Below are 16,222 nucleotides of genomic sequence, written 5' to 3'. Positions count from 1 at the left end.
GAACACAAGGCAAAAATACAAGAAGATAGAGACACACTAAGCTAGATAGGAATAAAACAGACAAAATACAGACAGAAAACAAACACGAACAAAGCTTAAGGATGCAGGGCGTATCTGTCATAGCGGGTCCGTCCCGGCGGCTAATGAAAGCCGGCACCCTGACCTAATAGTGTGCGGCACCGATTGTTGTGCCGCGCGCTATTAACCCTTTAGAAGCGGCGTTCAAAGTTGATTGTCACGTCGAAAGTAACAAAAATACACTCCTGGCAGCTCAGATGGGCTGATCGGGACCATCGTGGTGAAATCGCGATGTCCCGATCAGCTAGAAAGCGAGCGGAGGGAGGGTCTGTTACCTTCCTCTGGCGCGTCCGATCTGCGATTGATTGCTCCAAGCCTGAAATCTAGGCTTGAGCAATCGACCGTCGATAATACTGATCATTGCCATGTTAATGCATGGCAGTGATCTGTGTAGCAGATCAGTGTGTGCAGGGCTATAGCCACTAGAGGGAGCTATAACAGTGCAAAAAAAAAAAAAAAATTAATAGAGATCATTTAACGCCTTCCCTAGTAAAAAGTAAGACACCCCCCCTTTTCCCATTTAAAAAAAACAAACTGTAAATAAAAAAAAACGTGGTATCGCCGCGTGTGGAAATGTCCGAACTATAAAAATATATAATTAATTAAACCGCATGATCAATGGCGTACATGCAAAAAAATTCTAAAGTCCAAAATAACGTATTTTTGGTAACTTTTTATATAATGAAAAAATGAATAAAAAGCGATCAAAAATCAATACAAAAATGGTACCGATAAAAACTTCAGATCACGGCACAAGCCCTCATACCGCCCTGTACGGGGAAAAATAAAAAAGTTACAGGGGTCAGAACATGACAATTTAAAACGTATTCATTTTCGTGCATGATTTTTTCCAGACGTAATACAAAATCAAACCTATATAAGAAGGGGATAATTTTTACCAAAAAATTTATTGCGTAGAAACTGAAGCCACCAAAAGTTACAATTCTCTGGCGCTCTTCATTGGGGGACAGCGAACTGATGGGTATATGTTCTTGCCATATGCGGACAGTAGTTTCGCCTGTCCCTCTTTTTGGGGCTGCCACTTCCACGGCTCTCACTCGGTACCCCACTGCTGGTGCGAGGTGCCTTCTCAACCGCCTGTCATACATTTTCAGCTGCTGTATCTGCGGCTGCAGTTCTGGTCTCTCACTGCTGTTGGAGGTGTCCGACGGAGTGTCCCATGTCCATTATGGCCCCATACCAGTAAGCCAGACAGTGGTCTGCATGGTTACCTACTCCGCTTATCATACATTACACGGCTGGTGCATCTGCATCTGGAGTTTCGGTACCTCACTACTGTGTGAGGGGTCTGATGTAGTGTTCCATTCTCTACTATGGACCCATGCTAGTAAGCCAGACAGTTGTCTGCATGGTTTCCTATACCGACTGTCATACATCATATGCCTGATGTACCTACGACTGGAGTTCCGATACCTCACTACTGGGCGAGGTGCCAATGGGATGAGTCGTTGTCTATTATGGACTCATACCAGTAAGCCTGACATTGGTCTGCATGGTTCCCTACACCGCCTGTCACACAGCAAACGGCTGATATATCTGCAGCTGGAGTCCCGGTACCCCACTGCGGTACGTAGTACCGACAGGATGACTCGCTGTCTACTATGGACCCATACCAGTAAGCCGGGAAGTTCTCTGCATGGTTTCCTGCAACCGCCTCTCACCGGTCACACGGCTGACATACCGCGGTTGGATTTCTGGTACCTCTCTACTGCGAGGTACAGGCGGACCGACTCCTTGTCTATATTGACCTGTGCCAGTAGTTCTCTGCATGGTTCCCCATACCATTACTGGCTGCCGATTCTGCGGTTGGACTTCTGGTGCCTCTTTCCTGTGTTGTGCCGATGGGATGTCCCCTTATCTCCTGTGGACCCATACCAGTGAGCCAGACAGGGGTCTGCCTGTGGGTCTACGCCGCATGTTGTGCATCACTCAGCTGAGATATCTGCAGTGGGTGTGTCGGCGACCGCTTTTGTGCGGGTGCCGACGGAACTACCCATCATCTGCTATTGAACCATTCCTGTTAGTCAGTCAGTTGTCTGCGTGGTTCTTTCAACCGCCCGTTATCCATCACATGGCTGACGTTTCCGCGGTTCGAGTTCCGGTACCTCACTACTCTGCGAGGTGTTCATCGGAGGGTCTCAGTGTCTCCACTGGCCCACATCTGTACTGATCTACACTGCCTGGCTTACATCACCCGGTTGATGTATCTGCGGTGGGAGCTTCGGTACCCTGCTGTTTTGCTCGGGGTCTACTCCGGACCCGTTCCTGTTGACCAGGTGGTGGTCTGCATGGCTCCCTACGCCGCCTGTTTCACATCTCACAGCTGATGTATCCGCGGGTGGAGTTCTGGTACCTCCTACGGTGCTGGGTGTCTGTCGGATTGGCTTGTTCTCTCCTAGGGTTCCATACCACTACGCCACACAGTGGTCTGCATTTTTCCTCTGCAGCCTGTCGCGGTTGACGGCTTGCGGCTGGAGTCCCGGTTCCCCACTGCTGTTCGTGGTATGCACGGAACTGACTCATTGTGTTCCAGGGACCCTATGAGGTTGACAGGGATGCTATCTCCGGGAGCGGGGTTTCAGTCCATGGCTACTTGACTTCAGTGCTCTACCGCCTGTGTCTATGGAGCACAGTTACTGACTTTGTCTCTTCTCTCCACGCTTCGGGCGTTGCTCTCGTTCAGTCAGTCTGTTGTCTACTCGGTTTCCGCTGCCATCGGTCCCTGACCGCAGGGCCGCTGCAAGCATAGACTGTTTTTCCGTAACTCACCACTGAGTGCGGGAACTGGGGTAAGGTCCACGCAGGTTTGCTGTCAGTTGGACGTTCCTTCGGCTGCTGGGTCTTTCTACTCCCCCTGGTCAACCGTTTGGTCGGACCGCACTCTAGCACCCCCCTTTATGTGGGGGGCTGACTGGAGTCATCTTGGGTGCTCTGGAATTCTATTCTTGTCGGCCAGTCTGTTTTCCACGTGGCTATCTACTGACTCCAATTGTCTTCCATACATCTCCCACTCTGTGGGCGGTAGTTCAGGTGACCCGCTGCCAAGGTGTTGTTTTCAGTGCGTCTCCCGTGTCTCTCTATGGACTTGTTCCATGCATCAGATTCTGAGTGGCAGAGTGTACCCTGTCCGACGGACGGTATCTCTCTTCTCGCTGTGTTTTCTGAATGCGGGACCGGACCTGCCCATGGTCCCTATGCCACATAGCCGGACTGTGTCCGTATGTTTTTCTAAACCACCTGGCCTCCTTCCTCATTACTTTGCGGACGTGGCTGTCATCCGATGTCCTTTTCCAGGGCAGTTCCGCTGTGTGCGTATCTGCGTGTTTTTGACGCCCTTTCTCCCTGTGTGTCTACCTGTGTCTGCAGGCTTCCTGCGCTACATTCCTTCTTCCTTGGCATGTCTGCAGGCTTTTGTTCTTTGTGTGGCGGCCTTGGTACCCCACTGCTATCATTGCCCTGCGCCTGTGTCCTGGCTTCCGCTCCCTCTGGGGTCTCCTGTTGCCCCTCTGGGCAGAGTCAGACTGCCCCCGAGGTCGGGGGGCTATGTCCACCCACCTCTTGTCACATGGCCTTTCCACAGGGGGTGTGGCTATCGGGGTGCTTGGCACGGGTCCTTACTGGCTTCTGCTTCCGAGATGATGCCGTCTCGTTGTACCCCCCCTTTTAGGTGGGATATCGGTGGGGCCCTTGCCTTTCCGAGGGCCCTCCTCAGAGTTTCTTCCTGTCTGGGCTGTGGGCTTGCCGGCCGCCTTCACGGCCTGGCTCTCTTCCACCTTTTTGGTTTTCTACTGCTGCTCACGCAGCCTGGCCTCTCTCCTCTGCTGGAGGACTTTGTGCCATCTCCATGGAAGGGTTAGTTCTTTCCCTTTTTTGTCTGTGTCAGTTATACGCATTGACACCTAGGTCTCCGGCCACAATCCTTCCTGCGCCCAGACCCTGGGAGTCCCAGTTGGGCTCTCCTTTGTTCCCCTCTTCCGTTCCCGTTCTGGCGGTATGTTTTTTCGGAGTCCTCGGGTCCGCTCGGACTACTGGATCTATGACTATCTGGTCCTTGGCTTCGACTTTGTCCTTGGCTGCTGTGGCGTGCCTTCTTTTCAGGCAGCTTTTTCGGTTCACCCTTGGTGCTGGTTCCGATCTTGGGCATGTGTTCTGTTTCGACCAAGACTCCACCACTAGCCCATCAGGCGGGCCGGTTTTTTCTCTACTGCACTCCTTCTCTTCTTCATGTTCCTTTATGTAGTGGTCGTCCGGTGTCTTTTCGCGGACGTCTGCTTTTCCTTACTCCTCTGGGGTTTTTCGTTTTCCAGGTGACCCTGACATATCGATTTCTTGTCTGGTCCCCCCAGAGGTCGGCCTTTTCCTTGGGGTCCTAGTCCCTCTTCCTGGTCGGGCGATCTTCTGGGAGCTCAATTTCTGGCTCTGGTCTGTCTCCGACCTGGGGGCTCGTCCACAGACCCCGTGGACTCTAGGGTTCAGTCTTGGGACTGATCCCCCTTTTTTCCGGTGGTTGTATTTTTCCCACCCTAGGGGACTGCTTTGGTACATCCCATCAGTTCGGTGTCCCCCAATGAAGAGCGCCAGAGAAAAGGAGATTTTTGTACTCACTGTAAAATTTCTTTCTTGTAGCTCTCATTGGGGGACACCACACCCACCCATTTCTTCTTCCTTTTTCCGGATTATTCTTTCCGGTTCTTGAGTTGTTTCTCCGGGATTCCTTTCTAGGGTCCTTCGGACATATTTCTTGTTGGCTTCTCCTACTGCTTTGTGACAAAACTGGTTTCCTCACTTTCAGTGGGCGGGTATATCCTGCCAGGGAGGAGCCGACTTTTTTTCCTAGTGTCAGCGCCTCATAGTGGCAAGAGCATATACCCATCAGTTCGGTGTCCCCCAATGAGAGCTACGAGAAAGAGATTTTACAATGAGTACAAAGATCTCCTTTTTTCTTCAATTTTGTCGTTGATTTTATTGTAAAATGACTAGAGATGAGCGAACTTACAGTAAATTTGATTCGTCACGAACTTCTCGGCTCGGCAGTTGATGACTTATCCTGCATAAATTAGTTCAGCTTTCAGGTGCTCCCGTGGGCTGGAAAAGGTGGATACAGTCCTAGGAGACTCTTTCCTAGGAATGTATCCACCTTTTCCAGCCCACCGGAGCACCTGAAAGCTGAACTAATTTATGCAGGATAAGTCATCAACTGCCGAGCCGAGAATTTCGTGACAAATCGAATTTACTGTAAGTTCGCTCATCTCTAAAAATGCCTAATGTCAGTTCAAAGTAAAATTGGTGGCGCAAAAAATAAGCCATAATATGGAATTTTAGGTGCAAAATTGAATGAGTTATGATTTTTAAAAGGTTAGGAGGAAAAATCGAAAGTGGAAAAACCCTGAGTCCTTAAAGGGGTACTCCGCCCCTAGACATCTTATCCCCTATCCAAAGGATAGGGGATAAGATGTCTGATCACCGCAGTCCCGCTGCTGTGGAGCCCTGGGATAAGTGGGTTAAGTTCGCTCTGTGCGTAATGACGGGCGATACGGGGGACGGAGCAGCGTGACGTCATGGCTCCGCCCCTCGTGACATCACGGCCCGTCCCCTTAATGCAAGTCTATGGGAGGGGGCGTGACGACCGCCACGCGCCCTCCCATAGACTTGTATTGAAAGGGGCGGGCTGTGACATCACGAGGGGCGGAGCCGTGACGTAACGATGCTCTGGCCCCTGTATTGCCCGTCATTACGTGCAGAGCGAACTCGGGACCGCGGCGATCAGACATCTTATCCCCTATCCTTTGGATAGGGGATAAGATGTCTAGGGGCGGAGTAGGTTAAAGGGGTTATCCAAAGGTTATGGGATAAGATGTCTGATCGCAGAGGTCCCACCGCTGGCCCCCCCGTTCTCTCCCTGCTGCACCCGGCATTTGTTTTGTTTAGAGTGTCCGGTGCAGTGCAGGAGGCTCCTGACGTCACGATCGTGCCCCGCTTTTGATGCCACGGCCACGCCCCCTCAATGCAAGTCTATGAGACTTAGACTTGCATTGAGGGGGGGGGGGGGCATGGTCATGACATCACAAGTGGGGCGTGACCGTGACGTCACGAGCCTCCGCCTCACATCGCCAGCCAGGGAGTACCCCTTTAAAGCTACACAGACGAGTCAAAACTAAAAAAAAAGCCCTGGCTAAAACAAAGATACATGTGGACAAAGACTGGAGTGCAAAGTAAAATCAGCATTACAAAAATAGAGAACCAAAAACACCACTGCAAATCTACAATTTGTATTTTGATCTATTTGCATCTCAGCATAATTTCAAAAACGTACATGTTGTTATTATACATTTTAATCAAAAAGTACAAGCCCACTCGCCACGTCAAGGCCACCCCTTCTTCCATGGCCAGCGCTCCACTCAACCCATTCGGCCCAGGCGTTTTTAATCAGCAGGAGACTTCATAAGGGTTTCTTCCTAACATTCTCCAGCCCTCTTGACAGGGAGCACATGGTAGGTGTTCACATTGATGTGGTGCTCTGCGGCGGCCATTGTTACTGTGATGCTTTGTCTGTGGGGTGTTGTGGCCCGGAGCCAGGGGCTTGGTCGGGCAGCAGTGGGGCTACCGGGCCACTGGGTCATTCCACCTGTGGGCTTGGTGCTGCGGTGGTCCCGCTTGGCGCTACGCCATTGTTAGGTTAGGGACCCACTCTGACTAGGTGGCCTTAACGTGGCTAATGGTACTTGTACTTTTTTTTTAAATTAAAATGTATAACAACAACCTGTTAGTTTTTGAAATTATCCTGAGAAGCAAGTAGATGAAAATACAAATGGTGGATGTGTGGCCGTGTTTCTGTATTTTTGTTGTAAAATCAGCAGTACACTTGAAAGGCGAAGGAGACCTGAAATAGCCCCTCCTAGCTGCTAATTGGTCCAAGATTAAATTTCATCTGACCAGAGAGCATCATGCACAGCCTGGCCAGGTGCGATGGTCACATTCTTCCTCCAGATGTTAAAGGAGTACTCCGCCCCTAGACATCTTATCCCCTATCCTAGCGGGGGTCCAGCCGCTGGGGACCCCCGTGATCTCCTTGCTGCACCCGGCGTTCGTTTAGAGCGTCTGGTGCAGCGCCGGAGGCTCGTGACGGCGCGGTCAAACCCCCTCAATGCAAGTCTATGGGAGTGGGCGTCCCCTCTCATAGACTTGCATTGAGGGGCGTGGCCATGACGTCATGAGCTGGGCGTGGCCGTGATGTCACAAACCTCTGCATCGTCAGTCATCGCATGTCTGGGGTACCGCAGCCGAGATCATCTCCAGCGGCAAGACCCCCGCCATAGGGCAGAGTACCCCTTTAATATCCTACTGCGCCAATGCATTTTGTGACCCAAGTTTGTCTAAAATAAGATCGGGCTTCTGACCTATTATACGTTCAGAAAAAGATATATCCATTTTGTTGGGTGGAAGTCAACCATGATACCAACCCATGAAGTAACGGATTTCACTACTGGCCGGGGCGTGAGGTCATCACCAGTTCGATAACCTTAGCGCGTTCTTTGCTCTCTAGTTTACAATGTCTCTATTATGAATTTTGTTGTACTTGTGATTCACATTACTTCTTCCATTCTCAGAACGACCAGAATGAAGTAGTGGAACAGTTTCGTCAAGGCTTCCTAAATCTGCTCATCTTCACCAGTTTGGCCGAGGAGGGCTTGAACCTCCCAGAATGCAACGTTGTTGTTTGGTACGGCCCGAAAACTATTGGAACATCCATGACGCAGGTAAGATTTTTGTTGTGGGTCCAGTTACCTGGCTGTAGCTGGACTCCATGTTGGCGCTAACACTTCTCTTGGGGTGGGGGTTGTCCTTAGGCCAGAAGCAGAGCCAGTGCGGAGGACAGCTGTTGCTCCTTTTTTGCCAGATCTAGATGGGGAGAGAGTCGAAGAGAAATGACCAATGAGACGTTGGAGGATCTTATGAACCGAGCCATAAAATATGTTCAAGATATGCCGGAAGTAGAATATGCGGCTAAGGTGGGTGACCCGTAACCTCCTACTATTTTACGTCACGCCGATTTGCCACTAATATTCTCGGTTTCTAACGTAGATTAGAGATCTGCAGAGGGCATCCCTCGCCGAGCGCATGGTGCAAAAGATCAAGGATGAAAACAAAATAAAATTTGCATCCAGGGATGTCCGGTTGGACTGTCGGAACTGCAATAACCCTGTTGCCCACGGGGATGATTTACGTCTAGTGGACATGTCTCTTCATGTGAATATTAACCAACACTTTAAGTAAGTTTATAATATTAAAGGGGTACTTTGGTGGAAGACAATTTTTTAATATGTACTGGTGCTAGAAAATTATACAGATTTGTAAATGACTTCTCTTTAAAAATCTTAATCCTTCCAGTACTTAATTGCTGCTGTATGCTCCACAGGATGTTGTGTAGTTCTTTCCAGTCTGACCACAGTGCTCTCTGCTGACACCTCTGTCCGTATCAGGAACTGTCCAGAGCCTCAAGGGATTTTCTTGTACTCTGCTGACACCTCTGTCCATGTCAGGAACTGTGCAGAGTACAAGCAAATCCCCATAGCAAACCTTTGAGGCTCAGGACAGTTCCTGACATGGACAGAGGTGTCAGCAGAGAGCACTGTGGTCAGACTGGAAAGAACTACACAACTTACAGATTTGTAAAGTACTTCTATTTAAAAATCTTAATCCTTCCAGTACTTATCAGCTGCTGTATGCTCCATACAGCAGCTGATAAGTACTGGAAGGATTAAGATTTTTAAATAGAAGTAATTTACAAATCTGTATAACTTTCTGGCACCAGTTGATCTGAAAAAACCCTTTAAAGGGGCATTCTCATTAAAGCTAATTTTTGCTTTTGCACTCCTTATGGTAAATAAAAATTCTTTCTAATTGTTTTGTACAAAATGTTTTGTTTAAAAAAAATTATTTTCTATGTTTTATTTGTGTTTACAAAAGCTGCCACTAGGTGTCTCCCTACTTGTCCAGAGCACATCCCCCCCCCCCATCTCTTGCACAGACTTTAAACTCCTGCTGGCCTGGCAGAAGTCCACAATCTGGAATTGCAGTCTGGAGTGCTGAGGGGGGGAGCAGCCTTAGCCAATCTTAGCTCATCTTACACTGAACTGCTCTGGGCTGTGTGTAGCAGAATGAGGGAGTAAGTTCTCCCCTGTATGGCTTCAGGTGATGTCATGCCTGCTGGGGAACGCCCTTTCCCAGTCTCTGAATCTGACTGAGACTGAGCAGAAAATACAGAGCAATATCAAGGTAGAAAACTAAAAAATTATAAATATAAAGGCCGGGGGTGGTTCATCATGATGGGGGCAGTGAACGGGGGGGGGGGGGGATTATAACATTTAACAAGATCATGACGGGGTACATAAATGGAGAAGGGGTCAGCTTCTCCGGGTCAGGTGCACAGCCAGACTTCTTGAAGACATCGAATAGCAAACGAATTCCGGCACTTGGTTAAAATAGCAATGCTGAGGCTTTACCTGTGCCCGAGCAATATTGGGGTTATGCCAAGGTAAGGGGTGTTTCTCCCGATCTGCTTTTCTGTGCCTGTTTCCATTATATTACCTCTGCCTGACCTTTATGTACCTCGCTGACCCTCCGGTGCATGACTTGAACTGTTGACACCCCCCCCCCCTCAGGTGAATTCATTTCTATACACCAACGAGTGTCCCAATATCACATACAAATTTTGGGGAGAAAACCTAGAAAAAGTACATACTGCATACCGAACTAATAATACTGTGCATATCAGTAACGTAGTATGAGATCACTTCTATAAATTAGTCCTTTGGGAGTGACAACAGTCCAACACATATATGCAAAAGACTTCTCTGTTAAAAGGGGTACTTCGCCCCTAGACATCTTGTCCCCTATCTAAAGGATAAGGGATAAGATGTCTGATCGTGGGGGTCCTGCCGCGCCGCAGGCTCGTGACTTCATGGCCACGCCCCCTCAATGCAAGTCTATGGGAGGGGGCGTGACTCGTCACGCCCCCTCTCATAGACTGGCATTGAGGGGGTGTGGCCGTGACGTCCCGAGCCCCCGCCCCGCATCGCCAGTCACCCGGCACGGTGAAAAGTTCGCTCCGTGCATCAGATGTCTGGGGTGCCGCAGCCGAGATTGCAGGGGTCCTGCCACTGGGGACCCCCGCGATCTCAGCTGCAGCACCCCAGACATCCGATGCACAGAGTGAACTTTTCACCGTGACTGGCGATGCGGGGCGGAGGTCAGACATCTTATCCCCTATCCTTTGGATAAGCTCTTACCCAAGCCCCCCGCATGTGTTCCTGAATCGTTTTATGTTCCCAACATATACAAGATTACAGCATATTCTGTACTTAGCAGAAGTAGAATCACAATTAATAAAATCTTTAATGTCATGGGACTTGCTACCTTCCGCACCTGATACAGTCCGTGTCTGTTGGGAATATCTACGGGTCACACACAGCGACATTCCACATTTAAAGAACCCTCCTAATGCCAACCTTGTTTCACTTTTTTTTTTTTATTTCTATCAATGCCCGGGCTGGGAGCATGGAAGGTGACAACATGCTTGAAAGGTAATAGCAGAAAACACAGCACAGTCTAGTGTGGGTTAAATAGTAATCTCCAATAGGAGGTGCTGGTCAACAGCAGGAGATTCAGTCCAGCAAGGATTAAAGGGCTACTCTGCCACTAGACATCTTATCCTCTATCCAAAGACATCTTATATTCTACCCTAGCGGCGGGACCCCTGCGATCTCCCAGCTTCACCCAGCATTTGTTTAGAGCGTTGGGGGCAGCACCGAAGGCTCGTGACATCACGGCCACTACCCTTGTGATGTCACAGCCATGCCTCCTCAATGCAAGTCTATGGGAGGAGGTGTGATGGTAGTCACGCCCCGTCCTATAGTCTTACATTGAGGGGGCATGGCTGTGTCGTCATGAGGGGGCGTGACCGTGATGTCACGAGCCTCCAGCCCTGTCAGTAATTTGGCACTGAGTGATGTTCAATCCGTGCACCGGAAGACTGGGGTGCCGCAGCCGAGATCACGGGGGTCCCCAACAGCAGGACCCCCGTGATCAGACATCTTATCCCCTATCCTTTGGTAGGGGATAAGATGTCTAGGGGTGGTGTACCCCTTTAAGCAGCCTACAGATGCAGTGTTAACAGTCTGTAGAGATACAGAAAGGTCAGGCAGAGGCAATTTCATGGAAACAGGCAAAGGTCAGATACTGAATAGCAGATCAGGAAAACCCACACCTTTGCTATGGCATCACCACAATATTGCTCAGGCACATGTGACTGGGTGGAGCAATCTTAAATAATTAATCCCAGGCAGGGATAGGTGGAGGACACATTAGAGAAGTGTGCACTGCCCCTTCCAAGGTGCTGCACGCACATGGCCCCTAGAGGCGAGAACAGGAATTGAAGCTACAGGAGAGAGGCCAAAGGAATAAGCCTGAAGCAGACAGCGGGCGGTGGAGCAGAGATCACTACTCGAAAGTGGCGAGTGCCTGGACATGCTGCATGCTTACAGATGCCAACTACCAATGTTACAACTACTGTAGATAGCATGTAAGGGAGGGGGGGGGGATAAGAAGACATTAGTGATGCAATAGATGTGAAACTTATTATGTGAGAAGAAACTAAAATAAAAGCAGCAGTAACAAAGCAAGGAAGGGGTTACACTAAGCCGCATCTGAGTCTAATAATGATATACTGAAGAGGGTATTACATTCAAGAGGCAGCACTGTGTGCGCACAGTATTAGAAACACAAAGACAGGTGGTCCCAGAACTTTATACGTGATCAGAGAGGAGAGGGAATCCTTGAATTGTCTTTCAGGGATAGTGTGGATCCTCTGGAGGAGGAAGACAAGTTCACAATTTGTTGGTAGACAGCCCCAGCTTTCTTCCACTCTCCTGCACATAGGATAGCTAAGCTCTGTCCCAGCTTCGTGTGTTCTGTCTTGGTCTCTGCGTTACTAGAGACAGATTAAGCCTAACAACAAGCATTGGACAGCAGAATGCAAACAAGTGAGACACCTAGTTTCCAAGACTTTAGAGCTGTTTTTCCAGGGTTCAGTGACCATTAAAGGGGTACTCCGCTGCTCAGCGTTTGGAATAAACCGTTTGGAACAAACTGTTCCGAACGCTGGAGCCGGCGCTGGGAGCTCGTGACATCATAGCCCCACCCCCTTATGACGTCACGTCCCACCCCCTCAATGCAAGTCTGTGGGAGGGGGCGTGACAGCCGTCACGCCCCCTTCCATAGACTTGCATAGAGGGGGCAGGGCGTGACATCATGAGGGGGCGGGGCTATGATGTCATGAGCTCCCGACTCCAGCTTTCAGAACAGTTTGTTCCAAATGCTGAGCAGCGGAGTACCCCTTTAAATCATTCACCAAATCCTATAACTACTAGTCAGTATAGCATTTTATGTATTTATATGTGACCCCTTTAATGGGCTAAGGGCCATATTATCTGTGTGATAGGAGTAGTGATCGCATTGTTTTAGCAGATAATAATATATTATCATTTGTCCAGATATGTTCCTAAAGATCTCTAACTTGATGTTAATTTTATTATTACGTATTAGGGATTACTATGAAGAATATACAGCGCCACTTGATCTGGAAAAGAAGATGGAGAACTGGGTTCCTGGAGGTTCAATCAGATGTCGCTTTTGCAGGGTGAGAAATCAGCAAAACATTAAAGGGGTACTCCGCTGCTCAGCGTTTGGAACAAACTGTTCCGAACGTAGGAGCGGGCAGCTCGTGACGTCATAGCCCCACCCCCTCATGATGTCACCCCCTGCCCCCTCAATGCAAGTCTATGGGAGGGGGCATGACGGTCGTCACGCCCCCTCCCATAGACTTACATTGAGGGGGCAGGGTGTAACAGGAGGGGGCGGGGCTATGACATCACAAGCTCCTGCCGCCGGCTCCAGTGTTCCGGACAGGAGTACCCCTTTAAAATGTACAATCTGCATATCACAAAGATTTTCACATATGAAGGAAAGAAACCGGCATAGAGGACGATGGGCAGATCTACAAGCACGCCCCGAGACATCTGGGGTAGATAGTCCCTGCACTAACCAGACATATCCCCTATTAGGTAGAAGCCCCAGTAGGTAGGAAATCCCACTTATCAGGTAGAAACCCTCAGAAGTAGGTAGGCAAAAAATCCCCCCCTATAAGGGGGAAGTCTTCTGCAAGTAGTAAGGGAATCCACACTCCCCATTAGGGAGAAGCCCCAAGTAGGTTGAAAATATCCTATATTAGGTAGAAGCCTACAGTAGGTAGGTAGGGAATCCACCTATCAGATTGACATCCCTAAAGCTGCATTCACACCTCATTTTCACTGTACGGCTGCCGGATCCGTCTGGGGGAGGGGAAAACCGGGCGCTCCCGTACCCCAGCCGGACCAGCGCTGAAATCCATTTACTTTAATGAGCCGACCGGAGTCGAATGGTGACTCCGGATGGCTAATTTTTGACCCGTATCCGGTTTCCTGACCGGACCTAAAACCATAGTATACTACGGTTTTAGGTCCAGTCACAAAACCGGATACAGGTAAAAAATGAGCCGACCGGAGTCACCATTCTACTCCGATCGGCTCATTAAAGTAAATGGATTTCAGCGCTGGTCCGGCTGGGGTACGGGAGCGCCCGGTTTTCCCCTCCCCCAGACGGATCCGGCAGCCGTACAGTGAAAACGAGGTGTGAATTCAGCCTAAAAAGTAGGAAGGGGATCCCCCCAGAAGATAGGTCGGCAAGGAATCCCCCCCCTCCCCCTATTATTGGGTCGAAACCCCCTGAAGATTGGTAGGGAATCTCCCTATTAGCTAGCAATCCCCAGTAGGTAGGTACAGATTCCCTCCTTTTTAGGTTGAGACCCCCAGTAATTAAAGGGGTATTCCATGAAAAAAAAAAAATCATATCATCCGTCTCCAGAAAGTTAAACAGATTTGTAAATTACTTTTATTATACTATTAAAAAAATCTTAATCCTTCCAGTACTTATTAGCTGCTGAATACTACAGAGGAAAGGTTTTTCTTTTTGGAACACAGAGCTCTCTGCTGACATCGTGACCACAGTGCTCTCTGCTGACATCTCTGTCCATTTTAAGAACCGTCCAGAGTAGGAGAAAATCCCCATAGCAAACATATGCTGCTCTGGTCAGTTCCTAAAATGGACAGAGATGTCAGCAGAGAGCACTGTGCTCATGATGTCAGCAGAGAGCTCTGTGCTCGTGACAGAAGAGAAATCTAAAAAGAAAAGCATTTCCTCTGTAGTATACAGCAAGGATTAAGATTTTTTTTCATAGAAGTGATTTACAAATCTGTTTAACTTTCTGGCACCAGTTGATTTAACCCCTTAAAGACCAAGCTCATTTTAACCTTAAGGACCCGTCCAAATAAATTTTTGCATTTTCGTTTTTTTATCGATACCACATTTGCATATATAAAACTTTTAGTTCATTTTTTATAATTTTTTTTGGAATAAAATGTGACAAAAAGCAGCATTTTTGGTTTTTAAATTTTTTTTTTACGTGTACGCCGTTCACCGTACGGGATCATTAACATCATATTTTGATAGTTCGGACATTTACGCACACGGCGATACCAAATACGTTTATAAATTTTTTTTTCGCTTTTTGGGGGTAAAATGGGAATAACTGACAATTTTTTTTCACTTTTTATGTACCCATAGGGGACTATCTATAGCAATCCTTTGATTGGTAATACTGTTCAGTGCTATCCATACGACATAGCACTGATCAGTGTTATCGGTCATCTTCTGCTCTGGTCTGCTCGATCTCAGACCAGAGCAGACGACCCCAGGAGACGGACTGAAGCAGGTGAGGGGACCTCCGGCTGCCATTACAGATGATCGGATTGCCACGGCAGCGCTGCGGGCGTTCCGATTATGTATTTTAACATGCGCATTGCCGCAGATGCCGTGATCTGTACTGATCGCAGCATATGAGGGGTTATTGGCGGACAGCCGCGCGATCGTGGATGTCGGCCATTACCGGCGGGTCCCCGGCGGCTGCTATCATACCTGCCGTGTATGACGCGAACACCGCTCCGATCCTTGCGGTCATACACAGGACGTAAATGTACGTCCTGATGCGCGAAGTACCGCCAAACCAGGACATACATTTACGTCCGTGGTCGTTAAGGGGTTAAAAAAAAATGTTTTCCAGTGGAATACTCCTTTAAGTATTCATTCCAACAGCAAAATCTGTTCTATCTATTGACATGAATGATGGGGATGTCTGCTATCTAGGATGACAATTTTTTTTTAGGTGGCGCCATTTCACTTGTCATCGTCCAATAATATGATCTCTTTCCCGCAGGCGCATTGGGGCCTGATAATAATCTACCGAGGATTGACCCTTCCCAGTTTAAGCGTCAAGAGCTTTGTGCTCCAAACTCCTGAAGGTCCCAAAACGTGCAAAAAATGGAAAAAAATCCCGTTCCCTCTGGAGCTCTTTAATTATAATGCGTACACTGCAGGGAACCCCTAAAATACAGAATACAAGTGATTCCGAAAATAGACAGTTTGCTGCTCGGAACATCCTGAAACCTGAGATTATGGCCCCGAAAATTGTTTTTTCCGATGTTACATAATGTTAAAATTACGAGGCCAAATCTGTCGAAGTTCTGAAGGTACGAATGGGGGCAAGTTTAGCCTCTCCCCTAATAATAATGGTCGTAGAGGAAGTAGACAACAGGTTAAGTCTTAGAATCTTGTTGATCAGTCTTGTTATACATGAAGGTTCTCATCAAGTCTGAGGAACACCTACTAGAAAGTCCTTGAAATTAAGGGACCGGAAGAATCCTCAGCGCCTGTCCTAAACTGAAGTGAAGTTTGGAAGGTGAGGCTCTTTGTTCATCACGTTGGTATTTTGGGCATTTTTAACATAAGTCGTGAGAATTATTACTTTGTTAGCAGCCGGATATGCTTCCACAAAGCCATCGCTAGACCTGGAGTCATCCCGGAACAACCATTTAAGCCTGGTGTATTGCCTAGAACAGAGGTCCCCAGAACAGAATCCCCAGACCTCCAGGTCCACCAACTGGCCCGGGTGTAAAGGGGTACTCCGGTGGAA

The 16,222-nt window shown here is 48.6% G+C and overlaps 1 protein-coding gene across 3 annotated transcripts in view; it reads left to right on the top strand.

Annotated features, from left to right (window-relative positions):
• Window positions 1-16,222, top strand: part of LOC130296834 (ATP-dependent RNA helicase DHX58-like) — a 110,689-nt gene that overhangs the window by 33,094 nt on the left and 61,373 nt on the right. For 2 of the 3 annotated variants that reach the window (XM_056548830.1, XM_056548831.1), the window contains exons 10-14: window positions 7,707-7,856; window positions 7,947-8,108; window positions 8,182-8,369; window positions 12,703-12,796; window positions 15,467-16,167. In XM_056548830.1, coding sequence (XP_056404805.1) covers window positions 7,707-7,856; window positions 7,947-8,108; window positions 8,182-8,369; window positions 12,703-12,796; window positions 15,467-15,637 — 765 coding nt within the window. In that variant the 3' untranslated portion in view covers window positions 15,638-16,167. Of the gene's footprint in view, window positions 1-7,706; window positions 7,857-7,946; window positions 8,109-8,181; window positions 8,370-12,702; window positions 12,797-15,466; window positions 16,168-16,222 lie in introns of those variants that run through there. The other variant, XM_056548832.1, reaches the window with a different exon arrangement.

The sequence above is a fragment of the Hyla sarda genome, chromosome 12 (assembly GCF_029499605.1).
Source record: "Hyla sarda isolate aHylSar1 chromosome 12, aHylSar1.hap1, whole genome shotgun sequence".
NCBI lineage: Eukaryota > Metazoa > Chordata > Amphibia > Anura > Hylidae > Hyla > Hyla sarda.
This window is presented reverse-complemented; position numbering and strand designations above follow the sequence as displayed.